The sequence below is a fragment of the Dromiciops gliroides genome, chromosome 2 (assembly GCF_019393635.1).
Source record: "Dromiciops gliroides isolate mDroGli1 chromosome 2, mDroGli1.pri, whole genome shotgun sequence".
Lineage (NCBI taxonomy): Eukaryota > Metazoa > Chordata > Mammalia > Microbiotheria > Microbiotheriidae > Dromiciops > Dromiciops gliroides.
In genome coordinates, this window is record NC_057862.1 from 649,412,089 (window position 1) to 649,427,029 (window position 14,941).

A 14,941-nucleotide genomic window follows, 5' to 3' on the forward strand; every position below is an offset into this window, starting at 1 on the left:
ATCCACTGTGCCACCTAACTGCCCCTGGGATTGCCTTTTAACAGAAAAAAAAATCTATTTGATTGAATATAGAAATAGAACTCATTCTTTAATTAAAAAATAACTCTTATTTTATTAACAAATATTGATTTGTCCCCTTATAATTTTTCCTCCCCAATTTAGAAAAAAAAAGGAAAGAAAAACCAACCTTGTAACAAATATGTATGGTCAAGAAAAACAAATTCTCATATTGGCCATCACATCTTTATCAGGAGGTAGGTGGCATGTTTTCTCATCTCACACACACACACACACACACACCCACACACACCCACACACACACACACCCACACACACACCCACACCCACACACCCACACACACACACCCCCTCCTCAGTTGGTCCTTATTATCTCCAGAATATAGGATCCCGGTTGGCACTGACCTCTTCTCCCTATCTCTTGGTTTCCTTCAAGTCCCATCTTTCATAGGAAGTCTTTCCTGATCCCCCTTAATGTTCTCCCTCTGTAATTATCTCCAATTTAGCCTGTCTATGCTACGTTTTTATGTGGTTGTTTGGATGTCGTTTTCCTAATCCTTGCGGGCAGGAACTGGGTTTTTCCCTTTCTCTGGAAGAGCAGCAGTTAGCTCAGTGCCTAGCACATAGTAGGTGCGTTATAAATACTGGTTGATTCGACTTGATTTTTCTGCAGGAACAAGCAGAACAGAATGGGGTGTTATTCTGGGGGAAAATGCGTGCTATACTTTGAAGTGCAGACAGCCCTCGAGAATTGTTAGTCCGGGTCAGGATTGGATTTATGGGGGCGAGACCAGGAGGAGAGAAGAGTGGCTTGGCCCGGCCTCGACCTTGAAGAGGGTCCGGACAGAAAGAGGTGCGGAGGGACTGGGGAGGAGAAAGGGGGAGGGGGAGGGAGAAGGTGAAGGTGACGTACGCGCAGGCGCAACCTGTGCGTCCGCTCCCCGGATCCTCCACAGACCTCGCCCAGACCCCTTCGCGCCTGCCTCGTTCTGGTCAAGGAGGCGTCCTGTGCGCAGGCGCCGCTCTCAGAGGGATCATGGCGGCGGCGCTGCTGCTGCTTTTCTCGTTCCGCCGCCGGCCGGGCCGATGGCGACTCCAGGCCGCGGGATCCAGCTGGAGCCTCAGGCCAGTCGCCGCTGCTGCCGCCGGGCTCGGGGGGAGGCAGTTCTCTTGCGCCCCTCGGGGTCCTGCTGGGGCTGGAGGCCGAGTCCTACAGGTAACTTCCTGGGCCTGCTCCGCCCGCGGGGGGAGGGGTGGTGGAGGTGGAGAAACAGGCCCCGCCCCCCTCCCGGCTCGTGGACCCCCTGCCCTGAGGCTTCCTGCTTCTCCCGAGGTGGGGACTCCTGCCGCCTCCCAAACTAGCGCCCGTCCTCCCTGACTTTGGGCCCTGGCCCTAGGCTCCACAGACAAGCCCTTATCAATGTGCCAGGCACCGTGCTCAGTGCTGGGGCAGCGGCCCCTGCCCCCGGGGAGCTCCCATTCTGGTGGGAGAGACAGCGTGCCAACAGCTAGGCGCCATAGCCAGTGTGTGCAGAGTAGATGAAGGCGATCCCCGAGGGAGAGGACCTCCTTCGGGAGACGAAGTTGGAGCTGAATCTTGAAGACCCGGGAGACAAGCGAGGAGGGCAGAGCGTGCCAAGGATGGGCAGCAGCCGGCGGAGAAAGTCAGATGAGTCAAAGCTGGAAAGCACCTTAAAACTTTGTGAGCCCAGCGCACCCCTTTTACCCATGGGGAAACCAAGGCCCGGAGACTAACAGGGAGAGCTTTTGAACACGTGCTCTAGCTTCCCAGCCAGGGCTCTTTTTAACAGTCTGGCAAAGCCTGTGACTCCTTTTCAGAATAATGGTTTTAAATGTATAAAATAAAACATGTAGGATTGCAGAGTGGAAGGGAACAAGCGTTTGTTAGGTGCCTACTATTTATTAATGACTGTTGAGCACTTTACAGATATTTCGTTTAATCTTCACAACAACCCTAAGAGGTAGCTGTTTTTATTATCTCTGCTTTACATTGGAGGAAAAGGAGGCAGGCAGCAGTTAAGTGACTTGCTCAGGGTCACACAGCTAGTAAGGCAGGCAGGATTTGAACTCAGGTCTCCCTGACTCCAGGGTCACGTCTCTATCCATTGCACTGCCTAGTTGCCTTTCCCCAATTTTATGGAAATACAGTTATCAAAATATTTTAAAAAATTCATGGGTCTCAGGTTAAGAATTCCTGACTTAGTGCTTTAAAGTTTGTGAAATACTTTATATAAATGATTTCATTTGAGCTTTTTCATGGTCCTATGAGAGAGATAGTGAATATTCTAACAAACATCAGAGGTCTTAACTTGGAGGCTGGATAATGACTTTGACAATGCTGTAAAGAGAATTCCAGTTGAGGTAACAGGTTTGATTTGGGTCTCTAGAAAGCCATGTAACCCTCCCTATGGTCTTCAGTTTCTCATTCCATAAAGTGAGGGGGTTGGACTAAATAACTTTTTGTTGTTGTTGTTCAGTCCTGTCAGTCATGTATGACTCTTGATGACTTTCTTTGGGGTTTTCTTACCAAAGATGCTGCAGTGGTTTGTCATTTTCTTCTCCAGCTCATTTTGCAGATGTAGAAAGCAAGGTAGACATGGTTAAGTGACTTGCCTAGGGTCATTCAGCCAGTAAGATGAGTCTTCCTGATTCTAGGCCCAGCACTCTATCCACTACACCACCTAGCTGCTTCTCTAAATGACCTAAAGATCTTCTAAGGTCTGGTCTCACTCAAATTGTGTGAAACATGTTTTGTTTATGGATGTGATGATAGGAAATTGTCACTGAATTTTCATTCTGTATATATCACCTGTGTTCGATCAGCTGCATCCCCTTTCTCTGATTGGTATATTACTCCCAGGACCTCACTTTTAAGCCAGCAGTATTTCCTCCACTCCTTTTCAGCTCCTTTTGGTGTGTTGTCTTCTACCATTAGAATTGTAAGCCCCATGGTCATGGACTGTCTTTCTGCTTTTATTTATATTCTCAGAGCTTACACAGTGCCTGGCACACAGTAAGTGTTTAATAAATGCTCCTTGACTAACTGGACTAACTAGAGGCTGTGTCTGGGAGGAGCTAAAGCCACTGAACACTCTCAGGGACCATTTGCCCCCATCTCTTCACGAAGCTTTTTTTTTTTTTTTTTTGGCGAGGCAAAGGGGGTTTTTGTGACTTGCCCAGGGTCACACCACTAGTAAGTGTCAAGTGTCTGAGGTTGGATTTGAACTCAGGTCCTCCTGAATCCAGAGCCAGTGCTTTATCCACTACGCCACCTAGCTGACCCCTCCATAAAGTTTTTAATCTGCCACTTTTCTCTTATCCTATCTCTTTCCCTACTTTCATGCTTTTCTTAGGACAGGAATCAGATAACTCCTACATTTGCCATTGAAAGGGTGACTTACAACTCCCTTTCCTGGCGCCTAGATGGTTCAGGGCAGAGTGCTGGGTCTGGAGTTAGAAAGATTTGAGTTCAAATGTGGCCTCAGACACTTAACTCCTTTGTGATTATGGGCAAATCATTTAAGTTCTGTCTGCCTTAGTTTCTTCAATTGTAAAATGAGGGTAATAATAGCACCTACTTCCCAGGGTTGTATTGAAGATTAAAGGAGATAATATTTTTAAAGTTTTTTATTCTTTCAATTCATACTTGTTCTTTAATTTTTTGCAACATTCAGTTGCTTTTTTTCCCCCTAGTTCTTTCCATTTTCATTGCTGTAGGTGAGGTGTATGTTGTTTTCTTGGCTCTGCTTATTTCATTCTGTATCAGTTTATATAGATCTTTTCAGGCTTCTCTGTGGGGGCATCTAGGTGGCCCAGTGGATTGAGCACCAGGCCTGGAGTCAGGAGTACCTGAGTTCAAATCTGACCTCAGACACTCACTACCTGTGTGACCCTAGACAAGTCCCTTAACCCTGTTTATCTCAGTTTCCTAATTTGTAAAAGGATCTGGAGAAGGAAATGGCAAACCGCTCTGGTATCTTTGTCAAGAAAGCCCCAAGTAGGGTCACAAAAAGTTGGACTTGACTGAAAAATGACTCAACAATAACAACAAGGCTTCTTTGTAGTCATCACACACATCATTTCTTACAGCACAGCCATATTCCATTATATTCATGAGCTATAATTTGTTTAGCCATTCCCCGTGTTGATGGACAGTGATGTGGTTTCCGGTTCTTTGCTACCACAAATACTGCTAGAAGTATTTTGGTGTATTGGGGGATTTTCTTCTTATCAGAGATCTCTCGAGGGTATTAGCCCAGTAATGGAATCTTTGGGTCAAAGCACATGGGCATTTCCACCACTTTCCAGAATAGTTATCCTGAGTAATATCTGTATCAACAGCACAATAGTGTGCTTTCCTTGTCACAACCCCTTCTATATTTGGAGGATGTGAGGTGCAATCTCTAAGGTTATTTTTTTTTAAATTTGCATCTTATTAGTGACTGGAGCATTCTTGTGATTGTGAATAGTTTGCAATTCCTTTGAGAACTGTTTGTATACTTTGACCATTTATCCTTTGTAGAATGGCTGAAACTTGTCTCTTAATTAGAGGCCAGAGACCTTGATCTTTTCTTTCTTTTTTTTTTTTTTTAAAATTAGGCTGAGGAGGGACTGTCTAACTTTGTATTTGTATTTCTGGTCCTTGGTACAGTTTTGTTTGTTTGTTTTTTGGTGAGGCTATTGGGGTTAAGTGAATTGCCCAGGGTCATACAGCTAGTGTTAAGTGTCTTGAGGCCAGATTTGAATTTAGGTCCTCCAGACTCCAGCACCGGTGCTCTATCCACTGCGCCACCTAGTTGCCCTTTCTTGGTACAGTTTTTGACACAGAATACTTAATAAATGTTTTTATTCATAGTTTTGTTTTTTTAAATTTTCTTGATACCTTTTGTTTTTATGTTGCCTAAATTTTCACATATGGCCATCTCTCTCCTCCCAGAGAGCCATCCAATATAACAAAGATTTTTTGTATTAAGAAAAACAATTTAGCCTCAGACACTTAACACTTGCTAGCTGTGTGACCCTGGGCAAGTCACTTAACCCCAATTGCCTCACTTAAAAAAAAACAAAATAATTTAGGGGGCAGCTAGGTGGCACAATGGATAAAGCACTGGCCCTGGATTCAGGAGGACCTGAGTTCAAATCTGGCCTCAGACACTTGACGCTTACTAGCTGTGTGACCCTAGGCAAGTCACTTAACCCCCATAGTCTCACAAAAAACAAACAAAAAAGAAAAACAATTTAGCAAAACTGATCAATACATTTTCTTTTTTATTTAGTATTTTATTTTTCCCTAATCACATGCAAAAAATTTTTTAATATCATAAAAGTATTTTATTATTTTCTAGTTACATGTAGAGATAGTTTTTTTTTTAAGTTTTAAAATGTTTTTTGGTGAGGCATTTGGGGTTAAGTGACTTGCCAAGGGTCCTAGAGATAGTTTTCAACATTTATTTTCCTAAGATTTCTAGTTTCAAATTTTTCTCCTTCCCCCCCCTCCCCAAGACAGCAAGTGATCTGATATAGGTTATATATGTACAATCACATTAAACATATTTCTGCATTAGTCATGCTGTGAAAGAAGAATCAGAGCAAAAGGGAAAAACCTCAAAAAAGAAAAACAAAAAGAGTAGAAATAGTATGGTTCAACCTGCACCTAGATTCCACAGTTCTTTTTTTCTGGATTTGGAGAGCGTTTTCCATCATGAGTCCTTTGGAATTATCTTGGACCATTGTATTACTGAGAAGAGTTAACTCTGTCACAGTTGATCAAAACACAATGTTATTGATACTGTGTACACTGTTCTCCTGGTTCTGCTCATCTCACTCAGCATCAGTTCATGTAAGTCCTTCCAGGTTTCTCTGAAATCTGCCTGCTCATTGTTTCTTACAGCACAATAGTATTGCATTACATTCATATACCACAACTTGTTCAGCCTTTCCCCAATTAATGGGCATCCCTTCAATTTCCAATTCCTTGCCACCACAGAAAGAGCAGCTATAAATATTTTTGTACATGTGGGTCCTTTTCCCTTTTTTATGATCTCTTTGGGAAAAAGACCTAATAGTGGTATTGCTGTGTCAAAGGGTATGCACAGCTTTTTAGCCCTTTGGTCATACTTCCAAACTGTTCTCCAGAATGGTTGGATCAGTTCATAGCTCCACCAACAATGCATTAGTGTTCTAATCAAAAACAATTAACCTTTTTTTTTTTTTGCGAGGCAATTGGGGTTAAGTGACTTGCCTAGGGTCACACAGCTAGTAAGTGTTAAGTGTCTGAGGCCGGATTTGAACTCAGGTCCTCCTGACTCCAGGGCTGGTGCTCTATCCACTGTGCCATCTAGCTGCCCCACAACATTTGTTTTTAAAACCTTAAGTTCCAAATTTTTTCCCTTCCTCCCTCCCTACCCCCTCCCCACCCGCACTGAGAAGGCAAGCAATTAGATATAGGTTGTACATGTGTAGTCATGCAAAATATTCTCATATTAGTCATGTTGTGAAAGAAACATAGACAAAAATCTCAAGGAAAATGAAAAAATTTTAAAAGTATGCTTCAATTGGGGGCTGCTAGGTAGTGCAGTGGATGGAGCACCAGCCCTGGATTCAGGAGGACCTGAGTTCAAATTCGGTCTCAGACACTTGACACTTACTAGCTGGGTGACCCTGGGCAAGTCACTTAACCCTCATTGCCCTGCAAAAACAAAAAACAAAAACAAAAACAAAAAATAGTGAGTTAGAGCATTTTTTCATATGGCTATAGATAGCTTTGATTACTTTATCTGAAAACTTCATGTCTTTTAATTATTTATCCATTGGGGAATGGATCTTATTTTTATAAATTTTGCTCAGTTCTCTATATGTTTGAGAAATAAGGCCTTTATCAGAGAAACTTGCTTCAGAATTTTTTTCAAAGTTGCTATTGTTAACTGCATATCCTCCCCCTGTCAATACATTTTTAAAAATTCAATAAAAATGATCAGTATATTTTAAAAAACCTGACAGTAAGTGCAGTATTCCACACCTGTAGACTTTTCTACCTTACCAAAGGAGAAGGGAAGGTTTCTTATTTTATCTTTTCTTTGGGACCAACCTTGTTTTTTTTTTTTATTTTTCAACATTCATTTTTGATAATGACTGTGCTAATTCTTCAGTGCAGAATTGGCTCAACCAGTCTTTTTCTTTCCCAGGCAGTTAGGGTTAATTGACTTGCCCAGGGTCACACAGCTAGTAAGTGTCAAGTGTCTGAGGCTGGATTTGAACTCAGGTCCTCCTGAATCCAGGGTTGGTGCTTTATCCACTGTGCCACCTAGCTGCCCCATAACATTCTTTTTTTTTTTTTTTTGCGGGGCAGTGGGGGTTAAGTGACTTGCCCAAGGTCACACAGCTAGCAAGTGTCAAGTGTCTGAGGCCGGATCCTAACTCAGGAACTCCTGAATCCAGGGCCAGTGCTCCATCCACTGCGCCACCTAGCTGCCCCCAACATTCATTTTTGATGGTTTTGTGGTGGTTGGTCTTGCCGTTGACATTGTTGTGGATGTTGTGATTATTATTTTTCTGGCTCTCCTCTTTTAGTTAGTTCTTGTAGATCTTTTTATGCTTCTCTTTATCATAGTCATTGTTTCTTCTTGTTTAGTTGTGTCCTACGCTTTTTTTTTTTTTTTTTTGGTGAGGCACTTGGGGTTAAGTAACTTGCCCAGGGTCACACAGCTAGTAATTGTCAAATGTCTGAGGCCAGATTTGAACTCAGGTCCTTCTGACTCCAGGGCCAGTGCTCCATCCACTGTGCCATCTAGCTGCCCCTTGTGTCCTACTCTTAATGCCTTGTGGACCATACTGTCTGTGGGGTATTCTTGGCAAAGATACTGGAGGGTTTGCTATTTCCTTTTCCAGTGGATTAGGCAAACAGGTTAAGTGACTTGCCCAGGGTTACACAGTTAGTGAGTGTCTGAGGTCATATTTGAACTCAGGTTTTCTTGACTCCAGATCCAGTACCCTATCCACTGGACCATCTAGCTTCCTTTTTCATTGTTTTTTACAGCATAGGAATGTTCTCTTACATTTATGTACCACAATTTGTCTAGATATTCACTATTGAATGGTAACTATTTTTGTTTCCAGTTCTTTGCTATCACAAAAAAAGTGCTGCTATAAATATCTTGGAATATATAGAGCCTCCCTTTTTTTTGTCTGTGACTCACTTGGGATGAATACCTAGTCATAGAATCTCTGGTCAGCATATATGGACGTTTTAGCCGCTATTTGCATAATTAGAAATTGCTCTCAGCAGTGCAGTAGAATGCCCATCTCACAACTCTTCTCACTCTTGACTATTCCCATCTTCTCTCATCTTGGTTAATTGGCAGGGTGTTCCGTGAAGCTGTAGGATTGTTTTAATTTGCATTTCTCTTATTAGTGATTGAGAACATTCTTTCATAAAGTTAAAAATGTCAAATTCTCCCTTTGAAAACTCTGTCATTCGGGGCAGCTAGGTGGCACAGTGGATAGAGCACCAGCCCTGGAGTCAGGAGTACCTGAGTTCAAATCCGGCCTCAGACACTTAACGTTTACTAGCTGTGTGACCCTGGGCAAGTCACTTAACCCCAATTGCCACACTAAAAAAAAAAAGAAAAAAGAAAACTCTATCTTTTGAACACTTATCTATGGAGTAATGGCTTTTGTTCTTGTCTATGTTCTGTACATTTCTGTTAGTTAAGAAATGCTCATTCAAAAAACCTGACAATTTTTTCCCAGTTAGCAGCTTTCTTCCTTTTCTTAGATACATTAATTGTGTTTCTGCAGAAGCTTTTCAATTTTATTTAATTGAAATTATCTTTTTTCATTCATTTGTTGTATGTCTGTATATATACAAATACATTTGCGTATTATTTATGTATATATATATATATATATACATTTACATATATATGTATTTATGTGTATATGCACACATATATGTAAAAAAACTTCAAGCAAACTGTATAGCACTTTATGGTTAGCAGAAGTTTTATATATGTCGTGCGTGTGTGTGTGTGTGTGTGTGTGTGTATGTGTGTGTGTATGTGTATGTGTGTTGTTTCCCCCAATAGAATGTAAACTCCTTGCGGAGAGGCACTTTTTCATTTTTCTATTTTTCTTTCCTGGCATCCTACTAGGTAACATAGTAAGCACTTAATATGTGGTCACTGATCAATTCTGTGTGTTTCGGTACTTAAAATTTTTTCCAAACTTGCTCAAATCACTTTTATGCTGCTTAGTTTCACATAGGGCTCACCCTTGGGGTTTTTTCATTATTAGAGGGGTTTTTTCATTCAATTTTCTATAGTTTACCTCATATCTTTGGGATCTACAGCTCTTTTAAAATAGGTAGACTTTCTGTAGGCAGGAAATAGAATTTATTAGGTGGTAGGAAGAAATGGGCAGCTAGATATTGAAGTGTATAGAGTGCCAGGTCTCAGGAAAAGCTGGGTTCAAATGTGGGCTCACACACTTACTAGCTCTGTGACCCTGGGCAAGTCAAGTAACCCTGTTGCATCAGTTTCCTCATCTGAAAAATGTAAGTAATGATTCTTGCCTGTCTACTACTACCTTATAACATCATTGTGATATTACATGAATTAATGTTTAAAGTACTTTGTAAACTTAAAGCATTATGTAACTAATTATTTCTTATTTGCAATATAGCTAATAAAGCTTGTCGCATCCAGAAGCTAGTTTTTATGCCCTTGATCATTTCACTGGGGAAGGTTTAAGCGTTAAGGAGTAGTTAGTGTATCAACTTGTATTTAATTTTTTTTTTTGGTGAGGCAATTGGGGTTAAGTGACTTGCCTAGGGTCACACAGCTAGTAAGTGTTAAGCATCTGAGGCCGGATTTGAACTCGGGTCCTCCTGATTCCAGGGCTGGTGCTCTATCCACTGCGCCACCTAGCTGCCCCAACTTGTATTTAATTTAACAGACACTGCTAACCAAGAGAACAAATTAATATGGAGAAACATTTCTTTTTTTTTTTTTTTGTGGGACAATGGGGGTTAAGTGACTTGCCCAGGGTCACACAGCGAGTAAGTTTCAAGTGTCTGAGACTGGATTTGAACTCAGGTACTCCTGAATCCAGGGCCGGTACTTTCTCCACTGCGCCACCTAGCCGTCCCTGGAGAAACATTTCTGTTGCCCAGCTATAAGTGCAGCAAGTTGATGCAGTAAATGAGAGTATTAGGCCTGGAGTCAGGAAGACTTATCTTCCTGACTCCAGGCCTCAGACACTAGTTGTGTGACTCTGGGCAAGTTCCTTCACCCTGTTTGCCACAGTTTCTTTATCTGTAAAATGAGCTGGAGAAGGAAATGGCAAAACACTCCAGTACCTTTGCCAAGAAAACTCCAAATGGGGTCATGAAGAGTTGGACATGACTGAAATGACTGGACAACAACTACATTACTTTGATCCTTGATATTGTTTTATTTTCTTTCAGAGTTTACTTTTGAGGACATTGTCCCCTACCTTTCAAGGAATCAGAGGATTGTTATTAAAACAACATCTAATTCAGAATCCAGTCAGACTCTGGAAACTTTTCGGTATGAACCTTTTGTGTGAACCTTTTGAAATTCAGCTGCCATTGTAGCAGGAGGAGCAACAATGATGATGATGATAGATGGCATGTTAGTGTTTTAAGGTTTGCAGAGTATTTTCCACACGTTCTATGTTGAGTCTCATAACAACCCTATGAGGGAGAGGTTAAACTGAAGCTTTAAGAGGGTCACTTTCTTACTCAGGGTCACACAGCCAGTTGAAGCGTCTGAGCTGTTTCAAAATCAAGTTTTCCTGACTCCAGGTCCTTTCTGGCCTGCACAGTGTTTGCCTTTCAAGATATGCATGAAGGAGGAAAATCAAGGCATACTGGCCCTAGCTCTTTTCCTAAATAGCCATGTAGCCTTGTGTAGTTCATTTGACCTTGGGTCTCAGTTTCCACAGCTATAACATGAAAGGCTGTTAGAACTCTTCCAGCTCTAAAATGCTGTTCTAAATTAGAAATAGCTAATAATGCTTCCAGTTTGGTATTGCCAAAGTGTCTAACCTTCTCTTCGTTTGGTGGTGACGAGGCATTATGTCATAGTGGACACAGAGTTGGCCTCCAAGTCAGGAAGACCTGACTTCAAGTCCGTCCTCTGACATGTGGCTAGGCAAATGTCAACCTCCAATGATAGGGATTCCTTGCCTGGAAGTTGCCTATGCCAGTGAAATCATAAGTCTGTTACTTGAAGGCAGCTGGATAGTACAGTGGATAGAGCTCTGCACCTGGAGTCAGGAGGACCTGAATTCAAATCCAGTCTCAGACACGTACTTGCTATATGATCTTGGGCAAGTCATTTAACCTCTCTCTCTCTCAGCCTCAGTTTCCTCAACTGTAAAATGGGGACAATACTTATCTTCCAGGGCTGTAGTGAGGATTAAGTGAGGTAATATTTGTAGTGTTCTTAACACTGTATCTGGCACATAGTCAGTGCTTAATAAATGTTTTTTTTTCTTTCCTTTCCTTCTGTCCTATCCCTAGTCATTTAGCTATCAAGAAGAAATGTTCACTTCTGCTCTAGGATTGTTTTATTCTTTGTATTCCTGGTGCTTAGCATAGTGCCTAGCATATAGTTGGTACTTCAGAAATGTTTGTTGAATATCTTCCATCAGTAAAATTAATGTGTCATTAGGATATGCTAGAAAGAATTTAAGAAAAGACAATATATTTCAGGTCTGAATGGTTGTGGGTTTTTTTGCTTGCTATGGAATTGTTTTGATTTTTATATAATATTTCTCATGTAGCAAGAAGTGACATTGTACTACTTGAAAAACAAAGAAATCTGAGTTTTAAAACTTTTTATTGTAAATTTCAACTAAAATAAACCTTCAGATATGTAAACAAGAATAAAAAAGATTGTTCCCCAAACTGTATGAATCTGTTTTTCCATGTTGTCGTTGGCCTTTTGTCAGCTGTTGAAGGAAGTAGCTCTGTTGCAGATCTGCAGTGTTGCTGTGAATGTTTTAAATTCAGAATGGAACTGAAAATAAACTACAAAGAATTTAGTGCTTAAAATAGAGAGGTATTGCCCTTTAGTGAGTCACTCTACTACTTGGCTGACCTCCTACCTAATGCTTTCTTTGAGTCCTTGGTTAAGAACCTTTAGCATAGATACGGTATACCTCCCTCTTGTTTAGCTTGTTTTTATTGTGGAGAAAAAGGAAAAAACAGATTGAAAAATGTAGAACCCTCATTACCAGTAAGCAGCCTGCTCTCCATATGTGATAATGAAGAGTGTGTATGTGTGCCCATTGGTTTTGAGTCAGTAGCTTGCACATGTGAATTCTGTGTGGTTTTTTCCTTTTAAAATATACTGATGAGTGAGAAACAGAGAAGGTGGCATATATCTTTATGACTTCAAAATAATCCATTTGGTATGTGATAGTGCCTTAAACAAGGCTCATTTATAGTTGTGTAAGCATTCCTATAAAGCAAGTTACAGTTTGGGACACTGCTCTGAGAGGTGTGTGTGTGTGTGTGTGTGTGTGTGTGTGTGTGTGTGTGTGTGTGTGTATTTATAAAAATAACATTTTGCTAAGGGATTAGTGTAGAAGGGGCTGTCTTTCTGGCACATCCTAATGATAATGACAGGAAGGTTACTGATATTACCTCATTCAAGAAAGCTACTTGTTTATGAATTCTGAAGAGATAGAATGTCAGGGTGGATAGAGGAGCAGCAACCTTGGAGTCAGAAAGAGCTGAGTTTAAGTCCTTCCTCTGAAACATATTAGTTATATATCCATTGCTGAATCTATTAACCTCTCAGTCAGGGTCCTTTGCAACTCTAGGATTAAAAGTTACAAATGAGTTGCCAATATATATTAGTGGAAAGACTTCCCACTTTACGTAGCAGGTCTGGACAAAAAAATTAATTCCATATTAATGATCCATTTGAAGAGCTTTAATTGTCTCCTGCAACATTTTTCCAGCACATTTCCATAACCACTGAATATAGATTGTTCCACCTTAGTTGTTTTAAACAGCATCATGGGGAAAATTATGTTTAAATAATTTATCACTTTATATTTCATAAATCACACTCATTCATTTTATCCAGCGAATGAGTAAATTTTTTCAGATGCTCTGTCTTTTTTATTCATTTCATCATGTTGTGAGCTTTTGTTCTTTGTGGTTTCATACTTTGACACTAAATACTGCATATATTCCTTGTAGGTGGTACTTCTTATTTTAGTACCTCCAGGATGAAGCAGAAGAATAAGGAGAAAGAAAAATCCAAAGGCAAAACACCAGAAGATGATGAAGGTAGGTTTGAAATTTTGAAATAGTTGTTACACCTGGTGTTCAGAAAGCCCCTGGCTTTTCTTAGTCCAGACACAGTAGTGGTGTGCAAAGCCAGCCATACAAAGAATGGACTTCATGAGATGTCCCAGTTCTGTTTGTTGGTTAGGCTTTGATTGGCATTTCAATCCATTCATCTTTTTCAACTTTATATAAATCTTTAATTTATGGAATACCACATTTTAATGAACTATGTTTATAAATTTTATTTAGTTTCTTTTTTAATATTAAAAAAGTAGTTCCATCTCCGATTCCGTCCTTCTTGTAAGTTACTTCATTTATCTATTTTTCAGACCCCTTTTGTTTTCTCAACGGACACATACAAATTTAGGTATTGGGTGTAATAAAACTTTGGGCTCTATGTACACCTAGACCCACATTTGAAGTCTGTCTCCATCCTTCTCCCAGTGTTTGGAGTGGTAGGGAGGAAAGAATGAAGATGATTTAGCCACAAGTGCCCAACTACCAACCAGCATTGGTTTGGTGACTCCTGCTGCCTTCACCCTGGTAGTTACTCTCTTCTTTGGTGAAGGTACTCTCTCTTTAGACCACTCAAAACAGTGGGATGGATTTCATTCAAGGCTCATTTCAGTTGCCCCTTCTTTTGTGGAGCCTTCCTTGACCCACTTTCCAGTGGTTATTGCTCTCTCTCCCTTTTCAAATTACTTTCTATTTTCTCATCTGTGTCACATGGTTTTCCTTTTCTCTCTATCCCTGTTCCCCTCAGTGCACTTCCCCTCTTCCCCCACCATGCACCTTGAGGTCAGGAATTGTTTATTTTTTGTTCATATATGTTTAATCCTAGTATATAATTTGCACAATGCCTCGCAGCTTTTTGAATCAAATTGAAAAAAATTCAAGCACTACCTGCATTTTACAGCTGCAAGAGCACCTCAGAGAAAGACCCACGACCTCTTTCAACTTGGTACCTTTTGGGAATGGTCATGTCAAATAGCACTGCTTTAATTGTTTCTGAGGTTTCCAGATAAGGGGGAAAGCCAGCTTGAAACATTCCTTGTCGTACACATTTGAGTCAAAATGGCTCAGACGTTTGAACCTGTTTAGAGTAGATGTTCTGCTATGCCAAAAGTAAAAGGCTCCAGTGAAGATCAGAACTATTTTGGATCTCAAGGACACTAGAGGATACAGTTGTCTCTACATCTGGGACCACTTCCCAAAGCTCAGAAGTTCTTCGTTGGAGCTTATATTGTTCTTGTGCTACAGTTTAGCAACCCCTTCTCACCAGCTTCTTTCTGTCTCACCCATATCACCTTGAGACATCAGTGGCAGACCTTGAGTTCATTGAAATTTTCATTCTGCACCCCTCCCTCCCAACACCCAGGAAAGAAAGGTTAATTTATTTGATTGAAATATTTCATTCCATAGCCTAACAAAAGTCTTTAGAACTTAGACACAATGAGAGAAACAAAAGCAAGGCCTAGTTTCATTGGTTAATTTAATATATTGCTTCCATCTTAAATGTGGAATTTAAATTGTAGAAACATACTCCCAGTGCTGCTTGTCTCTAGGTAAAGCATAGCT

The 14,941-nt window shown here is 40.7% G+C and overlaps 1 protein-coding gene across 1 annotated transcript in view; it reads left to right on the plus strand.

The window, feature by feature from the left end:
• Positions 1 to 1,037: 1,037 nt before the first annotated feature.
• Positions 1,038 to 14,941, plus strand: part of SPG7 (SPG7 matrix AAA peptidase subunit, paraplegin) — a 103,108-nt gene continuing 89,204 nt past the window's right edge. Inside the window, exons 1-3 of the mRNA XM_043985721.1 lie at positions 1,038 to 1,234; positions 10,502 to 10,604; positions 13,274 to 13,363. Of these exons, the coding sequence (XP_043841656.1) occupies positions 1,055 to 1,234; positions 10,502 to 10,604; positions 13,274 to 13,363 (373 nt within the window). The 5' untranslated portion in view covers positions 1,038 to 1,054. The remainder of the gene's footprint in view (positions 1,235 to 10,501; positions 10,605 to 13,273; positions 13,364 to 14,941) is intronic.